The sequence below is a fragment of the Macaca thibetana genome, chromosome 6, assembly GCF_024542745.1.
Source record: "Macaca thibetana thibetana isolate TM-01 chromosome 6, ASM2454274v1, whole genome shotgun sequence".
Lineage (NCBI taxonomy): Eukaryota > Metazoa > Chordata > Mammalia > Primates > Cercopithecidae > Macaca > Macaca thibetana.
This window is the reverse complement of record NC_065583.1, coordinates 5,037,480-5,063,540: the sequence shown is the minus strand read 5'-3', so window position 1 is coordinate 5,063,540 and position 26,061 is coordinate 5,037,480. Positions and strand designations below refer to the sequence as shown.

Here is a 26,061-nt window from a genome sequence, read left to right as displayed (position 1 = left end):
GGCAGCCAGGCAGCGCTGGAGGCCTCTGGGTAGATGCTAGGAGATGATTAGTGGCCAAAACTCTAATGAACATGTCTGGGGAACTGAGACAAAGGAACAGTCTTGTCTGCTGGAGTGCATGGCCTGTGGCAGAGGCTGATGCTGCTCCAAGCCCGAGGGAGTGGAGTTAAGGACCCCCTGAGGTGCGGCTGGATCTGTGGACTGGGAAGGGGCAGGGAACTAGGAGAAGGGTCTGGAGAGGGAGGGGGACAAGTCACTGAAAGTCTTCAAAGCCAGAAGACTGCTCAGATTTTGTCCTAGGAGGGCAGGGGGTTGCTATATTTCTGCGAAGCTGCCCAAGGCTCCGCCGTCTCTCCTGCAGCAGTGAGTGAGTGAGTCTTGTGGGTCTCTGGGCAGGCCCACGAGGCATGGGGCCTTCTTGGGAGCTGTCTGCCCCCTGATCTCCCATGGCTGGGGTGGCGCAGGTGGATCCTTTTCCCAGGAATCTCTTGGTCCCCTGACTTGTCTAAGCTCCACACACGTCTGTGCGGCGGGTGTGAGTGGCTGCAGAGATTATCACTCTAACCTCCCCAAATAACCAGCAAGGAAATTGACATCCAGAGAGGGGTGCTGACTTGCTCAAAGTGGGACAGCATGCAGGACAGGAGCAGACCAGAACCCGGGTCTTTGGTCTTTGGCACCAGGTCATGTTATCGTGGGTGGCACTGAGCCTGCAGCTCTCCACTCAGGGTCTGTCTTGAGGGCTCTGAGGAACACAGGCAGAATACTTAGCCCTCCGGGGCCCCTCAGATGTTCCACTGTTTACTAGGGACCTGAAGAGCCCCAGTCTGGAAAAAGCCCTTGGAGTGCCCTGGGGAGGGCAGTGGTGGCTGGGGCTCTGGCCCTGTGGGTGTCTCTGTAGCAGAGCAGCTGAGCTTGGGGACCTGGCTGTTCCACAGGAGGGTGTGTGTGTGTGCACACACACAGCATGTTGCATGGGAAGGTGGAAGAGGAAGGCCAGGGGAGATGAGTGTGTGCCATGATGAACTGCAGGTGGGACCAGCCTGTGGGCTGCCCTCTGAGGGCAGCAAAAAGACACGTCAAATTCAACCAGGGCAGTGTCACACCATGGACACGCTTTTGAACCAGCAAGACCAGTGGTCTGCCCCCTCTTCACCAGTAGAGCTCTCTAAGCCTCAGTTTCCACATCTGTGAAGAGAGGACATGTTCCCTCCCTCAGAGGTTTTCAGTGGGTGGTTGAGGTAATGGATGGACCTTGACCCACACGGTGCCTGCCGTAGGGTGCAGGGGGCAGGAACTGCACTGGGCTGGCTCCTCGACACAGGACACAGGGCCTAGCATTATCCAGAACTGGGCTGAATAGCAGAGTGCCGCAGTGTTGGTGGGCAGGGGAAAGGCCAGAGTGGACCCCCCAGGCCACACCCTCCCCCTCACCTGATCTGCATCACCATTAGCAAGGGCCACCTGTGGGACACAGCCTGGACCAGAGGCCCCAGGAGGGGCAGGGTAGGACCCCTGCCAAGGAACCATTGGTCCTGAGCTTGAAGCCCAGGCACTCCCCTAGGGCCTGGGGCGCTTGCCCCACCTTACCTTGCCCTTCACACCTCCTTTCCCTCTCCATGCAGGAGTACAGGCCACCGCACACACCACCAGAGCCAGATCCAGAGCCCCTGAGTGTGGTCCTGTCAAGACAGCAGGCAGGTGCGAGCGGACAGCTGGAGGGGCCGTCCTACACCAACGCTGGCCTGGACACCACAGACCTGTGACAGAGGCCCCCACTCTTCTGGCCCCCCCTCGAAGAGGCCCCACCACACCCTAACTGCACCTGTCTCACTGGAGATGAAAATATATGACACTGCCCTGCCTCCTGCTTTTGGCCAATCATGGCAGACAGGGGTTGGGGAAACATTTTATTACCAATGTATGCTGTGACAGTTTAGCCAAAAACTGCGGCTGGAGGGGTGGGGATGGGGCACTGAGTGGTCACAGGGGACTTGTGGGGCTCACAGCACGGGGTGACAAGGGGCTGGAGAGGGTGGCCTTTAAAAGACAACTGTGGTTATAGAATGAGCTCTCTGTCCTGTCCCCAATACCTAAGAACAGCTGTCACCCAGGATGCCAGGGCCCAAGAGCTTCTGTGAGCCCAGCTGTGACCTCCAGACCTTCCTGAGACCCTCTGGCCTTTCTGTGACTCTCTCTCTCTCTCAGCTGAGCCCCCAGGGTACTTCCTGCAGCTGTCTTTGGCCTCTCTGGGAATCTCAAACCTGTGACTCAGTGGGAGAGGGCATGGGGCTGGAACCAGGCGGGTGGGAGATAGGAACTGGGGAAGGACCACCAACAGCATGCAAGAGACGCCCCGGCCACGGGGTCAGCCAGAGTGGAGATGCTCACATTTGTTCTACCTAACGTGCCGCCCGGGGCCTCACATTCAGAGCCGTGCCCACTCGGGGGTCTCACACACCGATCCTCACCCACTTGAAGCTTCTGCCACTCAGACTTGCATGCAGTCTCTCCCTGTTCTGGGGATCTGGCCCCACCGGAGACCACAACGCACCAGTCTGGACATCCCAGGAGCCTGCCCCAGCTCTCAGGGGGTGGGAGGTGGGGGTGCTGAGCAGGTCCCCGTGGTCGCCCAGTGTGACCGGGAGTAGAGCTGAGGGCTGTGAGGGAACAGTGGGGCGTCAGGGCTGGCCGGGTTCGTGGCCATAAGGGAGCTTGGTAGAAGGGGTTCTTCTGTATTTGTGATGGGAGGGGCTATAAAGATGGGGACGCAACAGCCCTAGAGGCTGCACATCCCCTCGGAGGCCTGTGGCACGCAGAGGGGACCCCTTCTAGGGGCCTGTGATCAAGAAGGGAGCCTGAGAAGGTCGGAAACTCGGGCGTACAAAATGGGGACAGATCACTCGGCCGTGGGTCCCGCTCGCGAGCAGCACCGCGGCCGGCGCACACTCTGCAGCAGCGCGCGGAAGAGGCCGGGCGGACGCTTGGCGGCTCCATCGGGCGGCGCGGCGCGCACCGAGCCCGAACGGCCGGGGCCCGCATGGGCAGCGGGTGGCGGCGCGGGCGCCCCTTGGCGGCCGTGCTCCTCGATCTGTCGCTCCAGGTGCTTCTGGATGGCCATGCCCAGCACCTCCACCTCCATGGCGGCGCCGTATACCTCCCACGTCATGCCCTTCTCGTCCCAGCTCACGTCTCGCACGGGCTCAGACGGCTCCGGGGGCGCCACGGCGGCCGCCAGCGCTGAGCCTGGCCGCACCCGCACTTCGGGGAAGGCGGGCGGCGCGGCAGCTTGCGGTGTCATGGGCCCAGTGGCCACGGAGCGCGTCTCGGCGGCGCCCAGCGACACCTGCAGGCTCGCATCTCGGCGCGAGGGCGGTCTGGGTGCGGGGCTGGGCGCGGGAGGCGCCGCCTGGAAGCTGAAGGCCGGGCCCCCAGCGCCGTCCTGCGGAGACATGGGGCTCACGGCCACTGAGACGCAGGCCTGCGCGCCCGCCTGAGTGCCCGCGTCCTCGCGCGGCGGCGGCAGGGCGCTCGCCTCCCACGATGGCGCCTTGGTAAAGTTGTCGCGAGTCCGCGGTCCCGGTGGGGGCGCTGCGGCCTCCGGGCGGGGGCTTCTCTCGGCCCCAGCAGCTTCCAGGTCTTTCTGGCCGAGGCTGGAGGCCTCGGTGCTGGACACGGGTTCGGGCTTCGGCTCCACGCGGCCTTCACTGCCCCTGGCTCCCTCGGGAGACCGGGCTGAGCCGAGGGCTTTGCCGTCTAACTGCCTGGAGGAGGAGGGCGGCTTGGTCTTCTCCAGAGTCAGGGAGGCCACCTTCCCCAAGGATGGGGACTCCATTTTTCTGGAAGGTGCAGAGTCGGCCTTCCCCAGGGACACAGGCTCTCCCTTCCCTGAAGCAAGGGAGATGGACTCTGCTTTTCTGCAGGATCCAGGATCCACCTTCTCTGAGGCCTGCAGTGTCTCCTTTTTCAAAGACACAGCCCCTGCTTCTCCTGGTGCTGTGGCGCCCTCTTGCCCAGGGAGCTTCGTTTCTGCTTTGCCGCCAGACTGCGCCTCTGCTTTCCCTGGGGACTTGGGATCCGCTTTTGTGGTGTTAACAGGATTCCCCTTCTCTAGAGGCAGAGAACCCACCTTTCCCTCTGGGATAGCCTCTGCTTTTCCCAGGGACACGGGATCCACCTTCCCCGAGGGCACCGGGACTGCTTTTCCTGGAGTTGAGACCACTTTACCTCTAGACACAGAGTCCCCTTGTCCAGAGGGGGCAGCGTCTGCCTTTCCCCTGCTCACAGGGTCCTCCTTGCCTACCGCCAGGGGCTTGGCCTTCCCTGAGGCTGTGGGAGCCGCCTTTCCAGAGGCGGCCAGACCTGCCTTCTCCGAAGACAGGGGATCTCCTTTTCCGCCAGTCGCTGGCTCAGCCTTTACTGCAGATGGGGGACCTGCTGTCCCCAAGGACCTGGTATCACCTGGACCTGAAGACACAGGGTTTGTCTTTCCCAAAGACTCAGGATTCACTGTTTCAGATGATGTCTTTCTACTTTCCACAGATATGGGGTCCTCTCTGGAGGACACCGGGTCCTCTTTTCCTGAGGACACAGTTCCCGCCTTTCCCACAGACACACGCTCTGCCTGTCCAGGAGACAAGAGCTCTGGCTTTCCTGAGCACATGGGGTCCATCTTTCCCAGAGAAACTGGATCCACCTTGCCTGAAGACACGGGATCCACCTTTTTGAAAGACGTGAGATCTGTCTTTGCTGAAGCCGTCGTATCCGTGTGGCCAGACACAGGACGCCCCTCTCCTGAGGAGGCAGCGTCCATCTTTCCCAGGAGCCGGGAGTCCTCTTTTGTGGTGGGCACAGTTTCTCCATTTCCCACAGATACGGGATCTGCCATCCCCAAGCATGTGGGATCTAGCCTTCCCGAGGACCTAGGAGCCCCCATCCCAGAGGATACAGGCCCATTCTTGCTGGATGAGCCTGGAGTCAGCTTGCCCAGGAGTCCAGGCTCTGTCTTTCCTGTGGACACAGAATCCATGCTTTCCAAGGACACAGGATCTGCCTTTCCCAAGGGCCCAGGATCTCTCTTTCCTGACAACACAAGATCTACCTTTTCTGCAGATGTAGGAGCCACCTTTTCTGAGGACACGGGATGCTCTTTTCCTGAATACCTGGGCTCCTCCTTTCTTGGGAATACAGGATCCACTTTGTCTGAGGACACAGGATCCATCTTTCTCAAAGACCCAGGATCCTCCTTTCTCGGTGACACTGTATCCATCTTGCTGGAGCACAAAGAATCTACTTTTCCCAGGGATCCAAGATCTTCCTTTCTTAGAGTCATGGGATCCATCCTTCCAGGAGCCACAGGATCCCCCTTCCCTAAGATTTCAGGCTCTGCTTTTCCTGTAAACATAGGATCTGCCTTCTGCGAGGACCCAGGATCCTCCTTTCCTGTGGAAGTGGAATCGGCCTGCTTTGAGGACTTGGAATCCATCTTCTCCAAGAACATAGGAATTCTGTCATCTGAGGATTTGGGCTCAGTTTTCACGGAGGACACAGGCTCTGGCTTCCCAGACATGGTGGTTTCTGGTGTCCCTGAGATGGAGGCTCCATATGCCTCCAAGGTCTCCTCGGAGGGTGCCTCCTGGGGAGAGAAGCAGGTTGGGGAGGGGCAGGCTAGGCTCCCTCTGGGGCCATCAGAGCAGGAGGCCCCTTCCCCAGCCCCACTGGGGCTTCTGTGTCTAGACTCCATGCCTGGACTTTGGTTAGGGGTGTACCTGGGGGGTGCAGGGCTTGCCTTTTGCTGGGAGGGGCAGTAATCCCTCATGGCCGGGCTGCCAGCCCCCAGGCTCCCATCCTGTGGGCAGAAGAAGGCTGTGGGTCGGGGTCCTGGGGGGCTGGAGTCCTTTTGAAGCAGCTGGAGCCAGGCCGCGTCTTCAGCAGTGCCCATCTGCCCTCAGGACCACGCTGCACCCAAGGCTGCTGTCTGGTTCTGAAACAGAGAGAGAGCTGACTCAGACTTCCCAAAGCTCAGTGCGGGAGGAGCCTCTTCCTTTTCCCCTTCCTCACTGAGTGCTGTGTCCCGTCAGGTCCCCACCTGTCAGAGGACCTGGATTAAAAACACAAACCCAAGCATGTCACTCCCCTGCTTCACTGCTCCCAGTGGCCCTCTGTATAAAGACATCTTAAAATGACATTCAAGGCCCTTCACAATTTGGTCATAGCCTAACTTTCTTTTTCTTTCTTTCTTTCTTTTTTTTAAAACAGAGTTTTGCTCTTGTTGCCCAGGCTGGAGTGCAATGGTGCCATCTCAGCTCACTACAACCCCCGCCTCCTGGGTTCAAGCGATTCTCCTGCCTCAGCATCCCAAGTAGCTGGGACTACAGGCATGTGCCACCACGCCCAGCTAATTTTGTATTTTGTTGGTCAGGCTGATCTCGAACTCCCAACCTCAGGTGATCCACCCACCTCGGCCTCCCAAAGGCTGGGATTGCAGGCATGAGCCACTGCGCCCCACCCACAGCCTAACTTTTCAACTTTGCTTACCATTGCCCCTCCCTGTTCAACCCCACCCCATGCAACACACTATCCAGAAGTTATGTTTTGTCCTCTAGGCCAGGGGCTGCAAACTCTGATGTCCAGGGATCAGGTAGGTAATTTAAGTGAGGGAAGTGGGTTAGGTATAAGACAAAAGGGAGTGGTGGGGACTATGGCAAATTAGAGAGCACATGCTCTGTCTAAAGCAATGGCTGGGTGTGGTGGCTCACGCCTGTAATCCCAGCACTGTGGGAGGCCAAGGCTGATGGACCACTACAGGAGTTCAAGACCCACCTGGCCAACGTGGTGTAACCCCGTCTCTACTAAAAATACAAAAAACGTAGCCATGTGTGGTGGTGAACGCCTGTAATCCCAGCTACTCGGGAGGCCGAGGCAGGAGAATTGCTTGAACCCGAGAGGCAGAGGTTGCAGTGAGCCAAGATCGTGCCACTGCACTCCAGAGTGGGCAACAGAGCAAGACTCCATCTCAAAAATAAACAAATAAAAACAAAAATAAATAAAAATAATAAAGGGAGAACCACTACTGCATCAGCCAAGTGCTATCCTGGAAAAAGGCAAGCTGGTAGCACCAGTTCTTCCGGTTGCTTAAGTGGGAAATCCATACTTTGATGTAAAATATTCTAATAAATTCAAGGTTTTTAAAAAAAACCCCAAACACTAGGTGGGCCAAACAAGACTTGCCTGTAGGCCACCAGTTTATGTCTATGTAGGCCCTGGAGAGTTGTGAATGGTTTATAGTCAAGGAAGGGACATAGTCAGATATGTGTGTTTTCAAAGGTTCTCCTGGGATGGTATGGAGGCTGGGCTGAAGGAGGACAGGAGTTGGCCAAGACCGATTAGGAAGCTGGTAAATCATTCATTTAATCTTTCATCCATTTAATCCTTCATTCATTCACCTAGCCCTTTCCCTGCAACAGGCCCTGAGCAGTTGCAGGAATCTCGATGAGAGACAGCACAGCAGAGGTCCTGGAGATGGTAGTTAAAGGCCGAATTGAGAAATCCAAAGGAAAACTGACAGGTACCAATAGGCTGTATTGGTAACAGCAGGCGTGGTCTGCAGGGTACTGGCTAGGGTGAGGGCTGGTGGGTGATGGTGCTGGGCAGGAGATGTAGGAAAGGGGGAGATCCGTTTTTGGACAAGCTGAGTTTGTGGTGCCTGGAGGATATCGAAGAAGAGGGTCCAGCAGGCAGCTGGACCTACAAGCAACCCCGTTCCATTACACATTCAGTAGCCAAAGGGAGTAGAGCTCCTGATCCCTCCAAACCTGCTCCAAAACCATCGCTTTAATGTTCAGGCCCAAATCCCAAATCACCCTTGACTCTCGCACCCCACGTCTATCAGCAAAACATAATGGAGTTAACTTCAGAATATATCCAGCACCTGGCCACTGCCCTCGGTGAACCCCCACCATCTCTCACCTGGATTATCCCTACGTTTTCCTTTGCCCCATAGCTTATTCTCAACACAGCAGCCAGAGGGATCTTAGTAAAACCCGAGACAAATCATGTCCCCGCTCAGCTTGGAACCAGGCAGTGTCTCCCCATGGCACGCCAAGTAAAAGTAAACTCCTTAGAATGGCTCAGAAGTCCCTGCACCTTCAGGATCCATCACCTCCTCTGCCCTTTCTGCTGCTGCTCTCCCTCTCCCTCCCGCTGCTTCAGCCACGCTGGGTGCTTCGCTGAGCCTTGAACACGCCTGCCTCCGTGCCTTGGCACTGCCTGCTTCTTCTGCATGGAGAGATTTCTCTCCAAACATCTGCATGGTCGGCTCCCCAAGGTTTTCCCTGACCCATGCAATGTAAAACCGCCTCCTCCCCAGCTCTGGCTGGCATTCTCCACCCTCTTCTGCTCAGTTTTCCTCCATAGTACCTGTCACCATCTGACATATCACATACATTCGTTTATTGCTTGTGGTGTGTTGCTCTCATTAAAATGCCAGCTCCGGGAGTGGGACTTCGCTGTGCTATCTGATATATCCCAGAGTTGAGACCTCGCACACATGCAGTAAGCAAGGAAGAGCCCCATACAGATTTGTTCCATGAATGACCGAATGACCTAAGATGCAGAGCCAACCGTGCCCTCCCTGGCTCAAAACCCTCCTCATTCTTGCCGGAAATGTAAATTGGTTGTAATCTTTTTGGAAGGACATTTATCAATTTCTATCAAAGTTTACAACACACATAGCATTTGAGCCACCAAGCCCACCTCTAGGCATGGTCCTAAAGATAGACCTGGGGTCCTGAAGATGGTCCTGGGGTACCCAAGGGCATGGCTAGTGATAAGAACCATACTGGGAAGCAGGTTCTGTGAACTGTGGGACAACCACACGGGGCACCGGGCAGCTACTAGAAGGTGTGGGGTAATGAGGGAAAGCACCCAAGATAAATTAATGAAAAAACCAGGGGACAGCATGGCCACTAGGATCCCACGCGTGTAGCCAAGGAAAAGGACCCACATGGATGGGTTTATTTATAAAGAGAGAATTTCTGGATGGAATCCTATAAAACTTTGACAGTGACTGTCTCCCAGAAGGAAGAGCAGGGATCTGAGGGTGCGAGAAACTTTTCTTTGTGTGCCCCTTTGTGATGTTTAAATTGTGGTTATGTGTGTGCCTAGTCCTTTCTTTTTTCTTATAGAGAAATCTTTAATGACTCCCTCTTACATTTGGGGTAAAGTCCAACTCTTTAATATGCTCCTAAGCCCCTATGTTTCTACTCAAGTGCTGGGATTTATCTTTCATTACCCCCTCCCACCCCTAAAACATGTACACACACACACACACACACACACACACACACACACACACGCTGTCTCTCCCCCACGATCTCAGCTTCTACACACCCTCTTCTGGAGGAATCTCTCCCTCCCTTCTGGCCTGGCTGTCTCTTATTACACCTTCAGGTCTCCGTTAAAACGCCTCCTCCTCTAGTGGGTCTTGTTTGGCTACCAGCTTCCTGGGGATTCCTGCAGCCTCTTGCTCCTCCTGTAACAGGCTCATGTCACTCTGCATCTAGCCATTTACACCTCTGGGTCCCTAGCCAGACCTCAGGTCTCTGGATGGGGACGCAGTCGATGCTGTGCACTACTGGGTCTCCCAGGCTCTGGCTTATGAGGTGGGGGAGGGGGACCATCACTAAGAGGAGGACACAGGAAGAGGAACAGTTTTTTTTGTTTTTGTTTTTTTTTGAGATGGAGTCTTGCTCTGTCGCCCAGGCTGGAGTGCAGTGGCCGGATCTCAGCTCACTGCAAGCTCCGCCTCCCGGGTTTACGCCATTCTCCTGCCTCAGCCTCCTGAGTAGCTGGGACTACAGGCGCCCACCACCTCGCCCGGCTAGCTTTTTGTATTTTTAGTAGAGACGGGGTTTCACCGTATTAGCCAGGATGGTCTCGATCTCCTGACCTCGTGATCCGCCCGTCTCGGCCTCCCAAAGTGCTGGGATTACAGGCTTGAGCCACCGCGCCCGGCCAAGAGGAACAGTTTTGCAGAGGACGATGGGGCACTGGGTTTCGGAAGTGGAACTGGAGTTCCCATGGGCTTAAGGAGGGTGACATCCAGGAGGCAGTAGGAAGCAGGCCAGAAGCACGGGAGAGGTCTGGTGGAATTCTTGGGATCACTGGATGGTCACCAGCCTGCAGGGGTGAGGCAGGCATCAGATTTGAGTGGCATGAATTGAGTCCATCTTCATCTTTGGCCTTTTGATAGTGATATGGGCACAGATAAATATTTGTTTTCTCCTGTAAGAAAAACAATTGAGCAAGGGAGATAATGAAAGACTCCTGATATCCTTAGACTGAGGGAGACAAAAGGGAGTGGTGGGGACTGTGGCAAACTAGAGGGCACTGGCCCCTTCTAAAGGGGCAACTGCACTCAATTCCTGCCAATTGTGGCCAATTAGGAATTATTCCATTAACTCAGCATTTACTGAGCACACAGGCAATGTTCTAGGCATTACTCTTGGGACTGGGGATACAGCAGTGAATAAGAAATGTGGGGTCCCTGCCTTATAGATGCAGAAAGATTGGGAGGAGGGTAATAAACAAGTAGCAAATAAATCATATTATTTCAAATAATGGATGCTGTGAAGACAAAGGAGTGGGCAGCTGGTTTAGACATGTGGTCAAGAAAAGCCCCTCTGAGGCGGTTACCATCTGAGCCAGCCATGAAGAGCCGGAGTGGAGTTGGAAAGGGGGTGGCAGCGGAAGAGGAGGCAGCCGATCAGGAGGCGTGGTGGAGGAGGGGGGTTAGCCTAAGGGAACTGGAAACCCCGGAAGTATTTTCTTTTTCTTTGAGACAATGTCTCACTCTGTTGCCTAGGCTGGAGTGCACTGGCTCAATCTCGGCTCACTGCAGCCTTGACCTACTGGCTCAAATGATCCTTCCACCTCAGCCTCCCAAGTAGCTGGGACTACAGGTGTGTGCCACCATGCCAGGTTAATTTTTGTATTTTTTGTAGAGATGAGGTTTCGCCATGTTGCCCAGGCTGGTCTAAGAGCCAAACTCCTAGGCTCAAGCGATCCTCCCACCTCAGCCTCCCAAAGTAATAGGATTATACCTTGACCACTTGAGGCCAGGAGTTCCAGACCAGCATGGGCAACATAGCAAGATCCCGTCTCTAGAATAGGATTATACCTAGCACCTAGTGAGCCAGTGTGTCCTGCCCCTTGGAAGTATTTAAGCAGGGAAGTGAATGTGGCCTCTGTGCCTCCAGGTTTCCTAAATTTTTTTTTAAGCTAAGTCATAAATCTGGATATCTGTATTTTTATTAATTTATTATTTATTTATTTATTTATTTATTGAGACAGAGTTTTGCTCTTGTTGTCCAGGCTGGAGGGCTGGAGTGCAACGATGCTATCTTGGGTCACTGCAACCTCCAACTCCCAGGTTCAAGTGATTCTCCTGCCTCAGCCTCCTGAGTAGCTGGGATTACAGGCATGCGCCACCATGACCAGCTAATTTTGTATTTTTAGTAGAGACGGGGTTTCTCCATGTTGGTCAGGCTGGTCTCGAACTCCCAACCTCAGGTGATTTGCCTGCCTTGGCCTCCCAAAGTGCTGGGATTACAGGCATGAGCCTGTAATTCCAGCCTGGATATCTGTATTTTAAATATTGGCTCATTTTAAAAATATCATACAGGCTAATCAAAACACTTTTTTTTTTTGAGACCAAGTCTCACTCTGTCGCCCAGGCTGGAGTGCAGTGGTACAATCTCAGTTCACTGCAACCTCTGCCTCCCAGGTTCAAGCAATTCTCGTGCCTCAGCCTCCCAAGTAGCTGGGGCTACAGGCACACACCACCACACCCAGCTAATTTTTAAAATTTTTATTAGAGACGGAGTTTCCCCACGTTGGCCAGGGTGGTCTTGAACTTCTGGCCTCAAGTGACCTGGCTGCCTTGGCCTCCCAAAGTGCTGCGATTACAGGCATGGGCCACCACGCCCGGCCAAAACACTTTCATGAGCCAACTTTGACCCCTAGGTCGCCAGCTTGCAACCTCTGATCCATCTGGCCCTTGGGCTATGGAAAAGGACGTTATACACCAGGGTGACTGGGAAGATGGTCAAGGGAAAGGGCCCTGGGGCTGAGTGCCACGGCTGTAATCCCAGTGCTTTGGGAAGCCAAGGTGGGATGATTGCTTGAGGCCAGGAGTTCCAGACCCGCATGGGCAACATAGCAAGATCCCATCTCTACAAAAAATTTAAATTAAAAAAAAAAAAAGAAATTAGCCAGGTGTGGTGGCATGTACTTATAGTCCTGCCTGTACCGGAGGCTGAGCCAGGAGGATCTCTTGAGTGCAGGAGTTTGAGGCTGCAGTGAGCTATGATCAGCCTGGGTAACAGAACAAGAAACTGTCTTTAAAACAGAGAGACAGGGAGAGAGAGAAAGGGCCCAGGTTCCAGTGAGGGCCAGGATCTGCCTCCCATGCCTGCCTGTTTCCTTCTCTGGAAAATAGGAATTCAACAGCTGCCTGGCTGGTGTACAGGAAGCTTAGCTGGAGCTGGAAGAAGTCAGCAAAGGATATAGGAAGGGTGCTCTGGGCCCTCAGTACCGTTCATTTCAGCCCTGGAAGCCCAACCCTGGAGTCCTCACACACCAGCCCAGCCAACAAGCTCCTCTTCCTGGGTGAAGCCCGGGCAGAAAGTCAGGCCAGCCCACCGCTTATCAGCTCTGTGACTTCAAGCAACGCCCTTCTCCTCCTAGGGGACCCTGAAGAGCCCACCTCCTGCTCCCCGAGGGCTATAATGAGAATTAAAGAAAATGAGGGGTGTGCCTGACTCTGCTCACTTTAGGGCTGGTCTGTGTCTGTGGAAGGCCTGTTTTTATCTACTCGGCCTGTCAGAGCCCAGCTGTGCTCCCAGGAGGGGGCAGGGGAGGAAAGGGCCTGCAGCAGACACAGACCAGCAAAACCTGACCCTCAGACGTGCTTGTTTGACCCACAGCGCTAAACACATTTTAAAATCAGTTTTAAAAAGGAATTAACTGATTAACTTCTAAACATTAGAAGATTTCATTTGACAGTAAGATTTCCAGCTTCTCTTGGAAAACGAAAATTTGGCAATCTGAGCGTGCTTCCTGCCTGGCAACATTCAGCTGGAGCCCCGAAGGGACAGCCTCCTTAGATGGGGGTGTACTCCCCAAACAGCCACAATCCGCCCCCCTTCCCCATGGTGTCCTAGACACTGAGGCTGACTGTCTGCTGCCATCAATCATGGAATTTGCACTGTCGTTTTTCTCACAGCCGGCCCTTCATGTATGTCACCCTCCTGGCCTGTAGCCACCTGAGTTTGGACCCTGGACCTCGATGCCAAGAAAGGCAGGAGGTGACCTTGTACAAATCAAGCCCTTACTATGTGAAAATCCCACCCACCTGCCAGGCAGGTGTTGTAGTCCTGTTTTCCAGAGGAAGAAACAGGTTCTGAAAGGCAAGCTTGGCTCAGCTGATAACGTGCCCCTTTTGAAAGTCCCTAGGCTTCCCCATCTCCAACTTGTATTTTCCAGCCTCTGAGATGGGATAAAGTCCAGGGTAGGGACAGAGAGCCTGGTCAGGGAGGTAGAAAGATGTGGGGTCAAGCCCCAGCTTAGTCACTGACATCCTCTATGACTCCGAGTAAGTTTTTCTACTCGATGGGTCTCAGTTTTCCAATCTGTGAAATGGGGGAAGGGAGGTAGTTATATCTGGAAGAGCTATAGGCCAGCCCTGGGTTTAAGAAATGCCCCAAGACCATTCCCAGAGGCTCTACTGCTCACAGTTCTGCTGGGCCCTTCCTAGATCTTAGGGAGGCCTGAGGATCCTCGAGCTGCTTCTCCGAGAGGCAGCCCAGGCCTGGGGCCCCACATTCTCTCCCTGCGACTATCCCATTACAATCTAGCTCCATTACCTGGGCCCAGCATGCTCACTGACTTCCTTTTTTTTAGACCAAGTCTTGCTTTGTTGCCTAGGCTGGAGTGCAGTGGCATGATCTCAGCTCCCTGCAATCTCCACCTTCCCAGGTTCAAGTGATTCTCCTGCCTCAGCCTCCCGAGTAGCTGGGATTATAGGCATGTGCCACCACACCAGGCTAACTTTTGTATTTTTTGTAGAGACAGGGTTTCACCATGTTGGCCAGGCTGGTCTTGAACTCCTGGCCTCAAGTGATCCACCTACCTCGGCCTCTTAAAGTGTTGGGATTACAGGCGTGAGCCACTGCACCCAGTCTCAGTCTCTTTTTATCATCTGGATCCCACAACAATCTCATGAGGGTGGTGTTATCATCCCATTTCACAGATGAGGCCACTGAAGTCAGAGGGAGAAGACTTGACCAAGGGCACACAGCTGTGGTGGGAGGGAGGAAGGCTGTGGTTCAAAGCCAACTGTGCCCAAGCACAAAGCCTGGGTTCTTTCTAAGGTTGTGGACACTGACACTTGGCTCTGTTTTTTTTTTTTTTTTTTTTTTGAGACAGGGTCTCACTCTGTTGCCCAGGCTGGAGTGTAGTGACACAATCATACCTCACTGTAGCCTCCAACTCCTCAGCTCAAGCAGTCTTCCCTCATCAGCCTCCTAAGGAACTATAGGCATGCGCCATCACACCCAGCTAATGTTTATGTTTTTGTAGAGATGGGGGTCTTGGTATGTTGCCCAAGCTTGTCTCAAATTCCTGGCCTCAAGCAATCCTCCTGCCTGGGCTTCTCAAAGTATTGGGATTACAGGTATGAGCCACTGCACCTGGCCTGACACTTGGTTCTTAAAACTCCCTTTCTGGTTTTTGAGGTCAGGCCAAGGCTTCTCCCAAGTAACAGTGCCAAGGAGCACGCAGTAGAAGCAGCAGGAGCTCCCCATGCCCCTGCTTACATTCCCCCAGCTGTGGGAATGTGCACACCCTCTGAGCAGATGAGCCTGCACACTTGGGCACAAACAGGCTGAGTGTGGCCCGACTGAGGCAGAAGGTAGGAATGACTGCTAGGTATGTGGGCGGGCTCACCTGCTGTGCAAAGGAGTGAGCAGACTGCTTGTGGATATATGTACCAGCTTGGGCCACTCTGGGGCCAGGACCTGGCTCCTGTGTTCTGCTCAAGAAGAGCTTGTTTTGTGTATGTCCACTCTGCATGTGCAGAATGGCCTGTGTGTTTGTGCCTCATGGGGGCTACTTGGACCCTGTGGGCATCTCACTCTTGGGAGAGCTTATCTGGGTGTTGCACAGGTGCCTGTGTCCTGCTCCCAGGGAGAGCAGCAGCCCCTATGACTGCCCATTCAGGCCACAGAGACCTGGCCAGCCATTCCTTTCCCTCTAGGATTTCTTTCCAGCATAGAGCCATCCTTACACCCATAAACAGGGCCAGAGCTGCCAAGCACCTGCAAATACCTCTTCCTATGCTGACAAGACCAACAAAGGCTTGAGGGGCTTCGGCAGTCGTGTACGTCTGAGAATCTCAGTCTGCTGCCCCTTGTCCCCTTCTCTCCTAGTGCCCTCAGAGCAGCAAAGTCTCCTGCTCTGGGATGTCGGGGCAGAAGGAATCTAAAGGTGTTAGCCAGACCTTCTTCCAGAAACGGTCCTCAGACCATACATACATACATACATAGGAGGGCAAGAAAGGACGTTCATGGACGTGCAAACGTGGGACAGTGTAGGTGGGAGTGGGCAGCACGCTAAGGAGTGTGTGTGTAACAGGGAGTGTGTGCACAAGGGTGGCAGTCTACTCCAGGGTCTCCGGGTACGCAAGGGACACCATGAGCAGGGGTGAGCAGGCCAGGGCAGGGTGGCCCCGAGTGTGTTGTGATCGGGGAGTATTGTTGAGTGGACCATGCTGTGATCCGCGATGGCTGGTTTGAGTGCGTAGCTGTGCCTGGGTGTGTACGCAAGGCTCCCACCCAGTACCCTGGGTGACAGGTGGCTGTGTGTATGAGTCTAATGGAATGACCAACAGCCATTGTGTGTGTGTGTGTAGACCTGTGGCCTCACTGGAGGAAATGAGGCGCCCGTGCGTGAACGCGGTGGTGAGTGTGTGATCGCGCCCCGGAGTGTGTGCCACAATGGGTGTGTGACGGCCAGTGTGCTCAGTAGTGCGAGTGGAGCCAGTGGATCGTTGAGCTCGCTCCGGGGAAGATGAATCAACGCGGGAGGACGCCCTCCCCCCAGTGGCGGGAAGCGCCCCCCTCCCGCGCGGCCGTGCCGAACAAAGCCAGCGGGCGGCGGCGAGGCGGGGCGCGGGGCCGACCCCGCAGCCAGGGCAGCCTGGCCCGCCAGGCCCCTCGGATGTTCGGCCCGGGGCTGCGGGACCCGCCCCCGCCCCGCCCCACCCGCCCCGGCAAGGAGCCTGGAAACAAGACCCCCACCGCCCCCTGCCGCGCGCACACACCCGGGCTCATGCCGCGCGCGATGTCTGAGCCCCGCCGCCGCGGGGCTTCGAGGACCCTGGACAGCGGCTCCGGGGCTGCAGCCAGCGGATGAAGGGGCTGCCGCCGCCCGCCGGGAAAGACAGCGGGTGTGGGCGCGGCGCTTACCAGGCAGTGCCGCTGCTCCGGCTCCTGGGCGCGCTGCGCTCCGGCTCCCGCCGCCGCCGCCGCCGCCCGAGCGGCCTCGGCTGCCTCCGGCCGGGCTGGCGGGAGGACCCGCAGACTCCGCGCCGCCGTCCCCCGCGCCGGCTCTGCGCTCCCGCCCCGCGCCCCGCCCCGGGCATGCGCACTGGCTGCCCGGCCGCCTCGGAACCGCGAGGGGGCGGTGACGGCGGGGAAACCGCGGCCCGAGGGAGCCAGGGAGGGGCGCCCCTCGCTGGCCAACCCTAACTGCGGCCCCTGGGCTCCTGGGTTCCGCGCCGTCCTCAGGCGGGTTCCCACTTCACAGACAGGGAGACTGAGGGCCGGAGAGGCTGCCCCTTTGCTGCGCGCTTGCTGAGGGCGGGGCGCGCCGTCTCGCAGATCTCAGTCCAGCCCCTCGAATGCCCTCGCCTGGCTTGACCAAGGAGGGAATTGGGGCTCAGAGAGGGGCAGTCGCCTGCCGAGGACTCGCGTCGCCTGGATGGGGACCCAGGTCGGCGCGATCTCCCGGCTCCGCCAGCGAGGAAATTTCCCGCCTCCGCCCCCCACACCCCTGGTCGCACTTCCGGCCTCCTCTTCCCCGCCCCCGGCCCTTTGTCTCGCCGCTGCCCACGCTCCAGCGAATGGCGGGGACGCCTGGAGGTAGTGGTGCGGCAGAGGCGTCTTCCAGTCCCTGGCTGCGGCCTCCCAGTCGGGGGGCCCGCCCCCTCCCCCTGGGTACCCTCGGGCAAATTATTTCACCTCTCTGCACCTCAGTTTCCCGATCTGTAAAACAGAACTAACATTAAGCACCTCGTGGTGGTCTTGGAAGGGCAAAGTAGGTGTTCAGGGACTTCCAGTGGTATCTGAATCACCAAGGACACGGAGACTCGCTGCCCACCCCCTCCACATTTTCCTGCAGAGAAGGAGTTCCCTTCCCCTTGACTTCCCAGAGGAGAAACAATAATTCCGTAATTGCCCTAGATGTGACAAAACCCTCTCGCACCGGTACTATGAAGCCACCACCATCTATTAATTAACGGTAACAACTATTGGCAATGATGCTTATGTAGGGCCAGACACGGCGCTAAGATTCTGTTTACAGGTTTTATCTAATTTCAATTTCCAATCGTTTAGGAGCAAGTTAATATTAATGTATTATATCTCCATTTTTCAGGTAAGAAAACAGAAGCAGATAAGTAACTTGTTTGCAGTCACACATCTAGTTAGTAGTGGGGCTAGGATTACAAACCCATGCAGTCTAACTCCTGAAACCTCACGTCTTATTCTTATGTTTTACTCCCCTCTCTTACTTAGTGAACCCTAAGTCACCGTGATCCTTAATATATATATATAAAAAATTCTAAGTGGTAAATGAAGAAACTCCGTGGGACTGGCGTCTCCAGGCAGCACGCCAGGGAAGGAGAAAACCTCAGCGTGTCGGACCGGTTTCAGAACCACGGACAGCACCACACCGGGGCTGCTTCCTCACATTTCCGGTCCTGAAAATTGCTCATTCACTGCCCACAAGGCCATTTCGCTTCAGAGCTTACAAACCCTTATTCCACATTCATCATTTCATTTTTTTCTCCCTACAGCCCTTCAAAGTAAACATTACTGGCTCCATGACACAAATGAAATTAAGGCTTGGAGAAGTTCACAGATGCGAAAAGTGGCAAGAACCAACCTGTGATGGAAAAAGGTCCCCCTGGGACAGGACGAGGGTGGACAGGAGCAGGGACTAGGCAGGAGTGAAGAGGCTGTGGCAGGTGTTCAGGTGAGCGATGACGATGCCTGAACCACGGCAGCATTTGTAGGGGATGGAGAGGAGGGGTCAGATTGGATAACTGTTTAGGGGTTAAAATCAATAGGGCTTGACCATGAGGTGGATGTGGGTGGGAGGGGAGAGAGATCTCTGCTGTCTCTCTGAGATTCTGCCTTGGGGAGCCAGGTGGATGAAGGACAGATAACTTACGAGTTCTGGGGGGAAAAGGGGGCTTATAGGATGGCCGTGCTGATATATTTGAGTCCAGAACTGAGTTCTGTAGTGGCCAAAGCTGAAGTCAGACAAGGGAGCCCATCCACCTCCAGTTGGTGCTGGAGGTCATGGGAGGGGTGTCGGCACGTGGGAGGATAGTACACACTAGGCAGGGAGACACAAGGGCCCTAGGCCAACTCTGAGGCACACCAACATGAAGGGACTGGCTGGGAAAAGGAGGCTGCAGCAAAGAATGAGAAGCAGTGATGTGAGAAGCCAGAAGCAGCCCAGGAGAGTGTTATATCTCAGAAGCCAAGGGAGAGAGTGTTCCAGAAAGCAGGCAGGGTCAACCACATCAAGAAGACAAGATATGGCCTGAAAGGTGTCCTCTGGACTTTGAAAGTTGATGAGACGCAGTCAGTGGAGTAGGGGGGTGGAAGGCAGCCATGGTCGGGGGTAGGCTGATGAGGAAATGGGAGTAAGGAAATGGGGTGGGCAAGTAGACAACTTCCTCAGAAAGTCTGGGCTTTGAGAGAGAAAAGAGGAATGACAGTCTCTCCAGAGGGATGGGATTTTGAGATGAAGGAGACTTGAAGGCATTTAAATTCTGATGGAAGGTGCCCAGTACAGAGGGAAAGGGCAAGGTGTCAGCAAAAGAGAGGACCAGGGTTGGGCCTGGATGCTCAGGTGGAAGGCAGGGATAGGCTCCAGAACCCCAGGGCAGCTCCCAGACCTGGAGATAAAGATCAAAGGCATGTGGTTTATTTGTGAGGTGCAAGGACACCAGCAGGGGAGTGGGAAGGTGACCCAGGAAGGGAAGGCAGCCAGTATGAGGTTATTATTAAGTCGGCTACCACAGTGAGTGAGTGAAGCCTAATCCTGCAGCGAACTCTTGGAAAATGGGGTAAATACACATTTTGGAATTCTCCTGGCTGAGGGCAAGGGAGGTGGGGTATTTATATCCCAACACCAGCAGATGTTGGTTAAGGGCCATCCCTGGAATGTGTTGCATGGGCTGTGTGTTAATTCCCAGGCACTCCTGGCCCACAGTGAATGTGGGCAAAGTGGGTCCCAGCAGCCTGACAGCATCTCTCTGACAAAGATGCAGTACTGCTGCTGGGAGTCCTGCTGGTGGGCACAAAAATGATAAGAGCACCCAAAGGGATGTGGTCGGAATTCTGGCAGTGCCTGCTATGTGGACATCGGAGCCTCTTTACAATCTAGGTCCTCTGCCATGCTCTGCAACCACTCTTGTTCCATAGGGACTTGTTGATAAAAACATTTTTATAATGAAAATTTCCAGACAACAAAACAAAGCACTTGCTAATGCAGAGGAGCTCAAAACAGGTACGGAGGCAGTTGATGTGGGTTCAGTCCTGGCTTTGCCAGTTACTAGCTGTGTAGCCTTGGTTGAAGTTTCTCTTAGCCTCGATATCATCATATACAATGCTTAGCTCTCAGAGCTGTAAGGAAGATGTAGGGATGAAAAATACACCAAATGCCCTTGCTGTGGACAGCAGTGTTATGGCAAGCCCAGCACTGCGCACCCTTTTCTGACTACAGCACCTCCATTTTCCTTGGGAGACCACCTCCCCACCCCAGCCCATGTGGTGGGGTGGGATGGATCCCAGTGCCAGCTCTAGGGTGGGCAGTGACCCAGGTCACTGATTTGTTCTGGGGGGGGGTCAGGGATGGAGCACAGAACCAAAGCCACCTGCCTCTCCCACTCTCCTGGAATTTTGGGCCTTGCTGAATCGGTGCTGCATACACCTGGAATTGCTGGGGGTCATCGTTGTCCCCGTGTGGAGAAAATCCACCTGGTCCCAGGTTGTGACTCATCCTAGGGTTCAGGCTCACCCTGTGACAACCGACATGGTCACTCACCCCCATGTGAGTGTGTGTATGTATCTCGGGTTGCTCTGCCGCTGGGGAGCCATACACACTCGTACGCACCACAAGATAAACAAGTGCCTGCAGCTTCTTGGCTGGCGCCCAGGCCGGGGGTGGAATAAACAATCCCAGTGACTTTCTGAAAAGCAAGCGTGTGTGGCAACAGGCACCATGGAGACAAGCAGACCGTACCAGAGCAGGGACAGCAGCCACCCCCCAAAGCCACCCCTGCACACACACACACACACACACACACACAAAATATGTATCTTGCCCTCTTTCCCCCTCTCTTTCGCGTTCATATCTCCTCCATAAAACACAATCCCCTTCCCACACCCAGGCGGCTACTCCCACTCTAGCTTTGTTTGAGGCTAAAACTTTTGAGAAGGTCTGAGATTCCCAACACAGCAGCATCCACAGTTCCTGAACTCTTTGCCTGGATACTGGCCCTGGTCTAGGCCATATTTCAGCAAATTGAAGCCACTAGGGGTGTGTGCTGTGTGTGTGTGCATGTGTGGGGGGTGTGTGTGTGTGTGGGTGGTGGAGGGCAGGCAGTGCCATACAAACCCAACTTTCTGTAAAGCTCTTGTGTTTGCTTCAGGGATGCACACACCATATACACGCATACGCTCCTTCAAGAAATACTTACCCATAGCTGGCTATGAAGATTGAACGAAATTTTTAAAAAATTTATTTAAAAATAAAAATAACAAATACCCAGACCCCACACACCTGCACCCTCTGAATACAGACACTCGGACCCACACCCGTTCTCCTGTGTGCCATGTCTCACCCAGGACTCCCCAGATGATGACAACGATGGTAGTATACCACTTACTGTACATACGTGTTTTACAGTCTTCACCTCATTCTATTTAATCCTAAAGAAAACCATGTGAGACAATACAATTATTCCCATTTCGTAGGTGAGGAAACTAAAAAGTTCAGAGACGTTAAGTAACTTGCCAGGGTTGCACAATTAGAAAGTAACAAAGTTGGGAGTCAAACTCTAGCCCCGCTCAGACATACATACAACAACCTCATACATGTGCACATGCTACACACACACACACACGCACACACACAAGGAAACCCGACCTTCTCAGTCAGCCCAGATAACTGATGCACATCGGGTCACCTTCCCCACCCTGATCTCCTCATAGGCACTGCCCCCAGGCCCTCACAGTGCTGCACTGGTGGTCACGAGAGCCCTGGCCTGGGCACATATGCACACAGCCTGCTGCTCACACAGGCCCCCTCCCCACTCGCTGCATCCCCTCACCCCCAGCAGCTGCAGCCCGACCTGGATGAGGGAGGCTCCAGGATTTGGATGGTGACTCAGGCTGAATCATGGCCCAGCTGCTCCTTGGCAGCCCTCTCTCCCATACTGCCCAAGAGCCTTTCTTTTTCTTTTTCTTTTTTGAGACAGGGTCTTGCTTTGCCTACGATGGAGCGCAGTGTCATGATCACAGCTCACTGCAGCCTCCAGTACCTGAGCCCAAGCAATCCTCCCACCTCAGTTTCCCAAGTAGCTGGGACTACAGGTGTGAGCAATTGCACCCAGCTAATTTTTAGTATTTTTTGTAGACAGGGTCTTGCTATGTTGCCCAGGCTGATTTCGAACTCCTGGGCTCAAGTTATCCCAGAGAGCTTATTTGGAAAGCAAAGTTGAACCTTAGGGCAGGGGACAATGAGTTGGGGGTGGACAATAAGGGATGGAGCACTTGAGAGGGAGAAATTGGGCACAAGAGGACCTCTGTGCCCTCCTCCACTCCGTGATATCCTGCAGGTGTGCCCAGGCAGCCCCCACCCATGTCCCTCATTCTGCCAGGGAAAGGAGTCCTTCTTCCTGGACACTGGCCAGAGGCTCCCTCTCTAATCTCAGGGCTGATTTTGGCTCCCCTGCCCTACCTCTTGGCCCTAACAACGACAACAACAATAAACAATATTAACTATTCTAACTGATCACTCCCAATTTACAGCACTCTATAATTTACAAAGCACTTTCTCATCAGTATTGCATGTAATTCTCCTACTAGTCCTATGGGGAGTCCTCATTTGGGGACTCAGGAAACCAAGGCTCAGAGAGGTTATGTGAACTTCCGCTGCCACAGTTGGTGGCGTGACGGAGTCAGGAAGCAGGCCTGGTCCAATCTGTGGAAGGAAGCACTAGGGCCAGAAGTTAAGCTGCAGTTAGGTGTGGTGGGCGCACAGTAGGAGGTAGGTGGGGGGACTGCAGGGGCATGGTAGGGCGCATGGTAGAGGGCATGGTGGATGCATGGCCAGTGGCTTGCTGTGTGGCAGGTTTGTTGTAAACTTTTTCCCTCCATCCTTCTGTAAGTCAATAATTACAGAATGATTGATGCTTTCAAGCTTTCTTTTCAGTGTGTCAGGCCGATATCCCAAGGCTCTCAACCCCACAGCATGGAGCTGCCACTGAGAGGGTGCCTGGGCTGCAAGACTTTTGCTTCTTGAAACCTCCCTTTCTTCATCTGAAAAAATGGGTCCAGGCTTTAGGCAGGATAGGCTATTGAGAGGTGCGAGTGAAATCATGATCATGGTGCCCTTGAGGAGCCAGGGAGGACTTCCCAAAGGCTGCTGCTTGTCACATTTTGTTTTCTCTTTTAAAAAAACACCATGGGTGCTGGGCAGAGGGAGGGGTGGGCTTCTGGGAGCCTGGGGGTGGTGCTAACAGGGGAGTGGGTGACAGCTCTTCCTTCCCCTGCCTGGGCTCGGCCTGGCCTTCCCCCACCCTCAGCCCAGAGCCCGTTTCTAGGCAACAGGATGGATGCAGGGATGGTTTGAAGGGGAGAGAGCTATAAATAGGGAAGGGAGAAAACAAAAATAAAGTTCCAGAGAAAGCTGTGGAGCTGCATTACTGGGGGTGGGGGTGGGGAGACCGACGAACAGTGGGGACGGGGGACCCTCCCCAGCCCTCCATCAGTGGGAGAGGGCAGTTTTCAGGTTAGCCGCCCAGCAAGGGTCCTCAGGGTGCTGACACAGGTGGAAAGGCAGTCTCTATGTGCACAGCAAAGCAGGATGGGGGTGAGGAGGAGAAATCACTTCCAGTTAGAGGACTAAGGAAAGCTCAGAAGAGGGAGGGTTGCAGCAGGCAGAGGTGACGGCTGCTGTCTGGGTGGAGGAGGAGGCCGGCAGACAAAGGGAAATCATGGGCCAGGTGAGGTGGGGTTGGATCCACAGATCTCAGGAGATCTGGGATCAGCCTCATGACCACACTGCTGGGGACACACAGACACACAGCGAGGTGGGCTTTTCCTCCACCCGTGACACTTGCCACCCCCCAGGTCTTCCCATACCACCCTCTTCTCCACTAGGTTTCAGCTCCAACCTCCCCTCCTCAGACAACTGACCTGGTCGCCTTATTTTAAGGTTGCTCACCACCTCCTCTTCATCACATTCTCTCACACTGCTCTGCTTTGTTCTTCGTAAAACTCAAGATTACCTCGTTCCACGTATTTCTTGGCCATTTTGTGATCACTAGGTGAGCTCTAGTTGGAGCAGTGACCTGAGGGCTGTTCCCTGCAGCCCCTCCTTCATCTAAGGACAGAGCAGCTGTGCCACGCACACTGTTGGACTAAACGAACCCACAACACTTGTGGGCAACATGTGTACATGCGTGAACACTGATGCAGACAGAGCACACTTCATGCCCATACCACCTTTGTAAGTGTGCACACACAGCTCAAACCCACCCACGTGCATAGCCTCGCTCCCTGGCTCCATGAAATTGCACAAGTGTCCGTAATCTCCACACTGCTACCTCCACATTTTCCTGTTGCTCGTGTCTTTTGTTTATCTCCCCTCAGAGGCAAAGCAGTCCCCTTTTGGAAATTCCAAAGGAGTTGAGCTTTGGAGACAGGCTTGGGGCTGAATGTGGCCTTTGCCACTTCCCAGCAACGGTGACGGTGGGCAGGGTAACTGCCTCTCCAGCCTTCATTCCTTCATCCGTAAATTGGGGGTAAAAAACAAGAAAGACTTGAGGGCAGTTTCCAGTGAAATTACTGGAGATAAGCGTTTCATGGTGATGGATGTACTGGGCACTTCGGAAATGGCTTGGTCCCTGTCACAAGGGAGAGCCCATGAGATGTGTGGCCTCTCACATGCACACGGTCAAGGCTTCTGACACAAGACTGGTATCTTGGCTGACACTTCTAGCCTGTGCCTGGAATGCATTGACCCTGGCAGATAAGAACACTGGTCTCTGAGCAGAACCATTCTCAGTGGGACCAGATGTGAGGCTTGGCACCCAGGAAGCAGGAATGAATCTCCCCACAAGCCAGATGGCAAACCTGGTTTTTGGCGTTTAAAAATGGGGGTCAGGTGCTGGTAGCTGGATTGGAGGCGGCAAACTCAGTCTTTAGAGGCCAGGCAGTGCATGAAAATGAGTGAAGTGGATGGGTGTGATACAAAAGGAGGGGACAGACCGTGGCCAAGCGGAAAAGGTGTGTCCAGCCTAAAGGCATTCAAATTTCACAATTTTAAAACCTTGTGCTCGCAAATCAAACATATCTACAGGCCAAATTCAGCCTGAGGGCCACGAATTTGCAATCCCCACGGATTGTGGTTGTGAGAAGCATCTTAATTCAACCAAAAGGGATCTGGAGCGCGTGACATCCTCACGTAAGTGACTCAGAGAATCCAAGACCACCGGTTTGTTCCCCGCGCCCCCCTCCACCCCCCGCACCCCGTCTGCCAGCTGCCTCCTACTTCAGGAAATAAAGGTCCCTACCCTGCGGGCCAAGGTGACCTGAGCAGAACGGTCTCCCGCAGCGTTCAAGGCCTTCTTCCCAGCTTGGCACCACTTCTCGCCTCCAACAACTTAGGGAAAGAGGCGCTAACACTCGGGGGCTAACTGAATAGAGCAAACTTCTTCCAGCTAGGGGCTGGAGGGCGACGCAGTCTTGCGGCACGGAATTGAGGTCGCACGGAGGTTTAGAATAGGGTAGGGTCTTGCGCAGGCGAGTTTGGGGGCCTCTGCGGCACAGCCACGCCAATATCCCGTCCGGGTGGGGGCGGGGCCTCTGCGGGACGGGGCGGGGCCTCGGTGCAAGCGCGGAAATAAGGCCTCTGCGGCAAGAGGGCAGGGGCGGGGCCTCGAGAGGGGAGTGCCTGTGCCAATAAAGGCAGCACATGGGGGGGCGGTGCCTCAGCGCGGAGCCAGCAGTATCTCCGCCTCCATCTGTCTCACTCTGAGGCGGTGTTGGGGGCCCCCTAGTGCTGATCCTGATCCGCTCAAGGCTCCCAGGCGGCATCCCAGACCTTTGCGGGCCGCCGCCCACCTCAAACTTTTGGCCTCAAACATTCCGGCGCCTTCGTGGGGGTGGGAGGGTGGAGCACCGGAGGCCAGGGCTCTGCTGGCTCCAGGGGCAGTTGCCCATTTCCCCTCCCCTTAGACAGGTTTTTCTGCGTTGGGTAGGTATGCGCGGGGCTTTGTGCGTGTCCACGTTCTGGAGTGGGAGAGGTCTTTCAGCGCTCGAATGGGAGCGCGCTGGTCTGCACGTGTTGGCCAGCGTGCGTGCACGCGTGTTTGCACGCTTGCGCGGCCAGAGTGCGCACACTCGGGTTCGCGCACTTGGACCCACGGACAGGCACGCGGGGTCCGCACGTGAGTGGGCATCGGCGCGCCTGCGCTGC

At 54.9% G+C, this 26,061-nt stretch overlaps 3 protein-coding genes across 7 annotated transcripts in view; 1 reads left to right on the top strand and 2 right to left on the bottom strand.

The window, feature by feature from the left end:
* The window catches only part of CDHR2 (cadherin related family member 2), a 48,119-nt gene extending 46,058 nt beyond the window's left edge, over positions 1 to 2,061 (top strand). The window contains exon 32 of the mRNA XM_050793382.1: positions 1,626 to 2,061. Within this exon, the coding sequence (XP_050649339.1) occupies positions 1,626 to 1,766 (141 nt within the window). The 3' untranslated portion in view covers positions 1,767 to 2,061. The remainder of the gene's footprint in view (positions 1 to 1,625) is intronic.
* The window catches only part of NOP16 (NOP16 nucleolar protein), a 274,193-nt gene that overhangs the window by 222,427 nt on the left and 25,705 nt on the right, over positions 1 to 26,061 (bottom strand). Inside the window, exon 1 of one of the 5 annotated variants that reach the window (XM_050793307.1) lies at positions 25,104 to 25,113. The exons of 2 other annotated variants lie outside the window; for them this stretch is intronic. The gene's annotated coding sequence lies outside the window, so the exon portion shown is untranslated. 2 more of the 5 variants (XM_050793299.1, XM_050793302.1) reach the window with 2 other exon arrangements.
* Positions 1,898 to 16,681, bottom strand: GPRIN1 (G protein regulated inducer of neurite outgrowth 1). The gene is made up of 2 exons (XM_050793158.1): positions 16,527 to 16,681; positions 1,898 to 5,983 (listed from the first exon to the last, which is right to left on the bottom strand). The coding sequence occupies exon 2, from the start codon at positions 5,939 to 5,941 to the stop codon at positions 2,900 to 2,902; it is 3,042 nt and encodes a 1,013-aa protein (XP_050649115.1). The 5' UTR covers positions 5,942 to 5,983; positions 16,527 to 16,681; the 3' UTR covers positions 1,898 to 2,899.

What these genes read in the sequence shown, in the direction of transcription:
- GPRIN1 (XM_050793158.1), bottom strand. Translation starts at nt 5,941, where the DNA reads ATGGGCACTGCTGAAGACGCGGCCTGGCTCCAGCTGCTTCAAAAGGAC.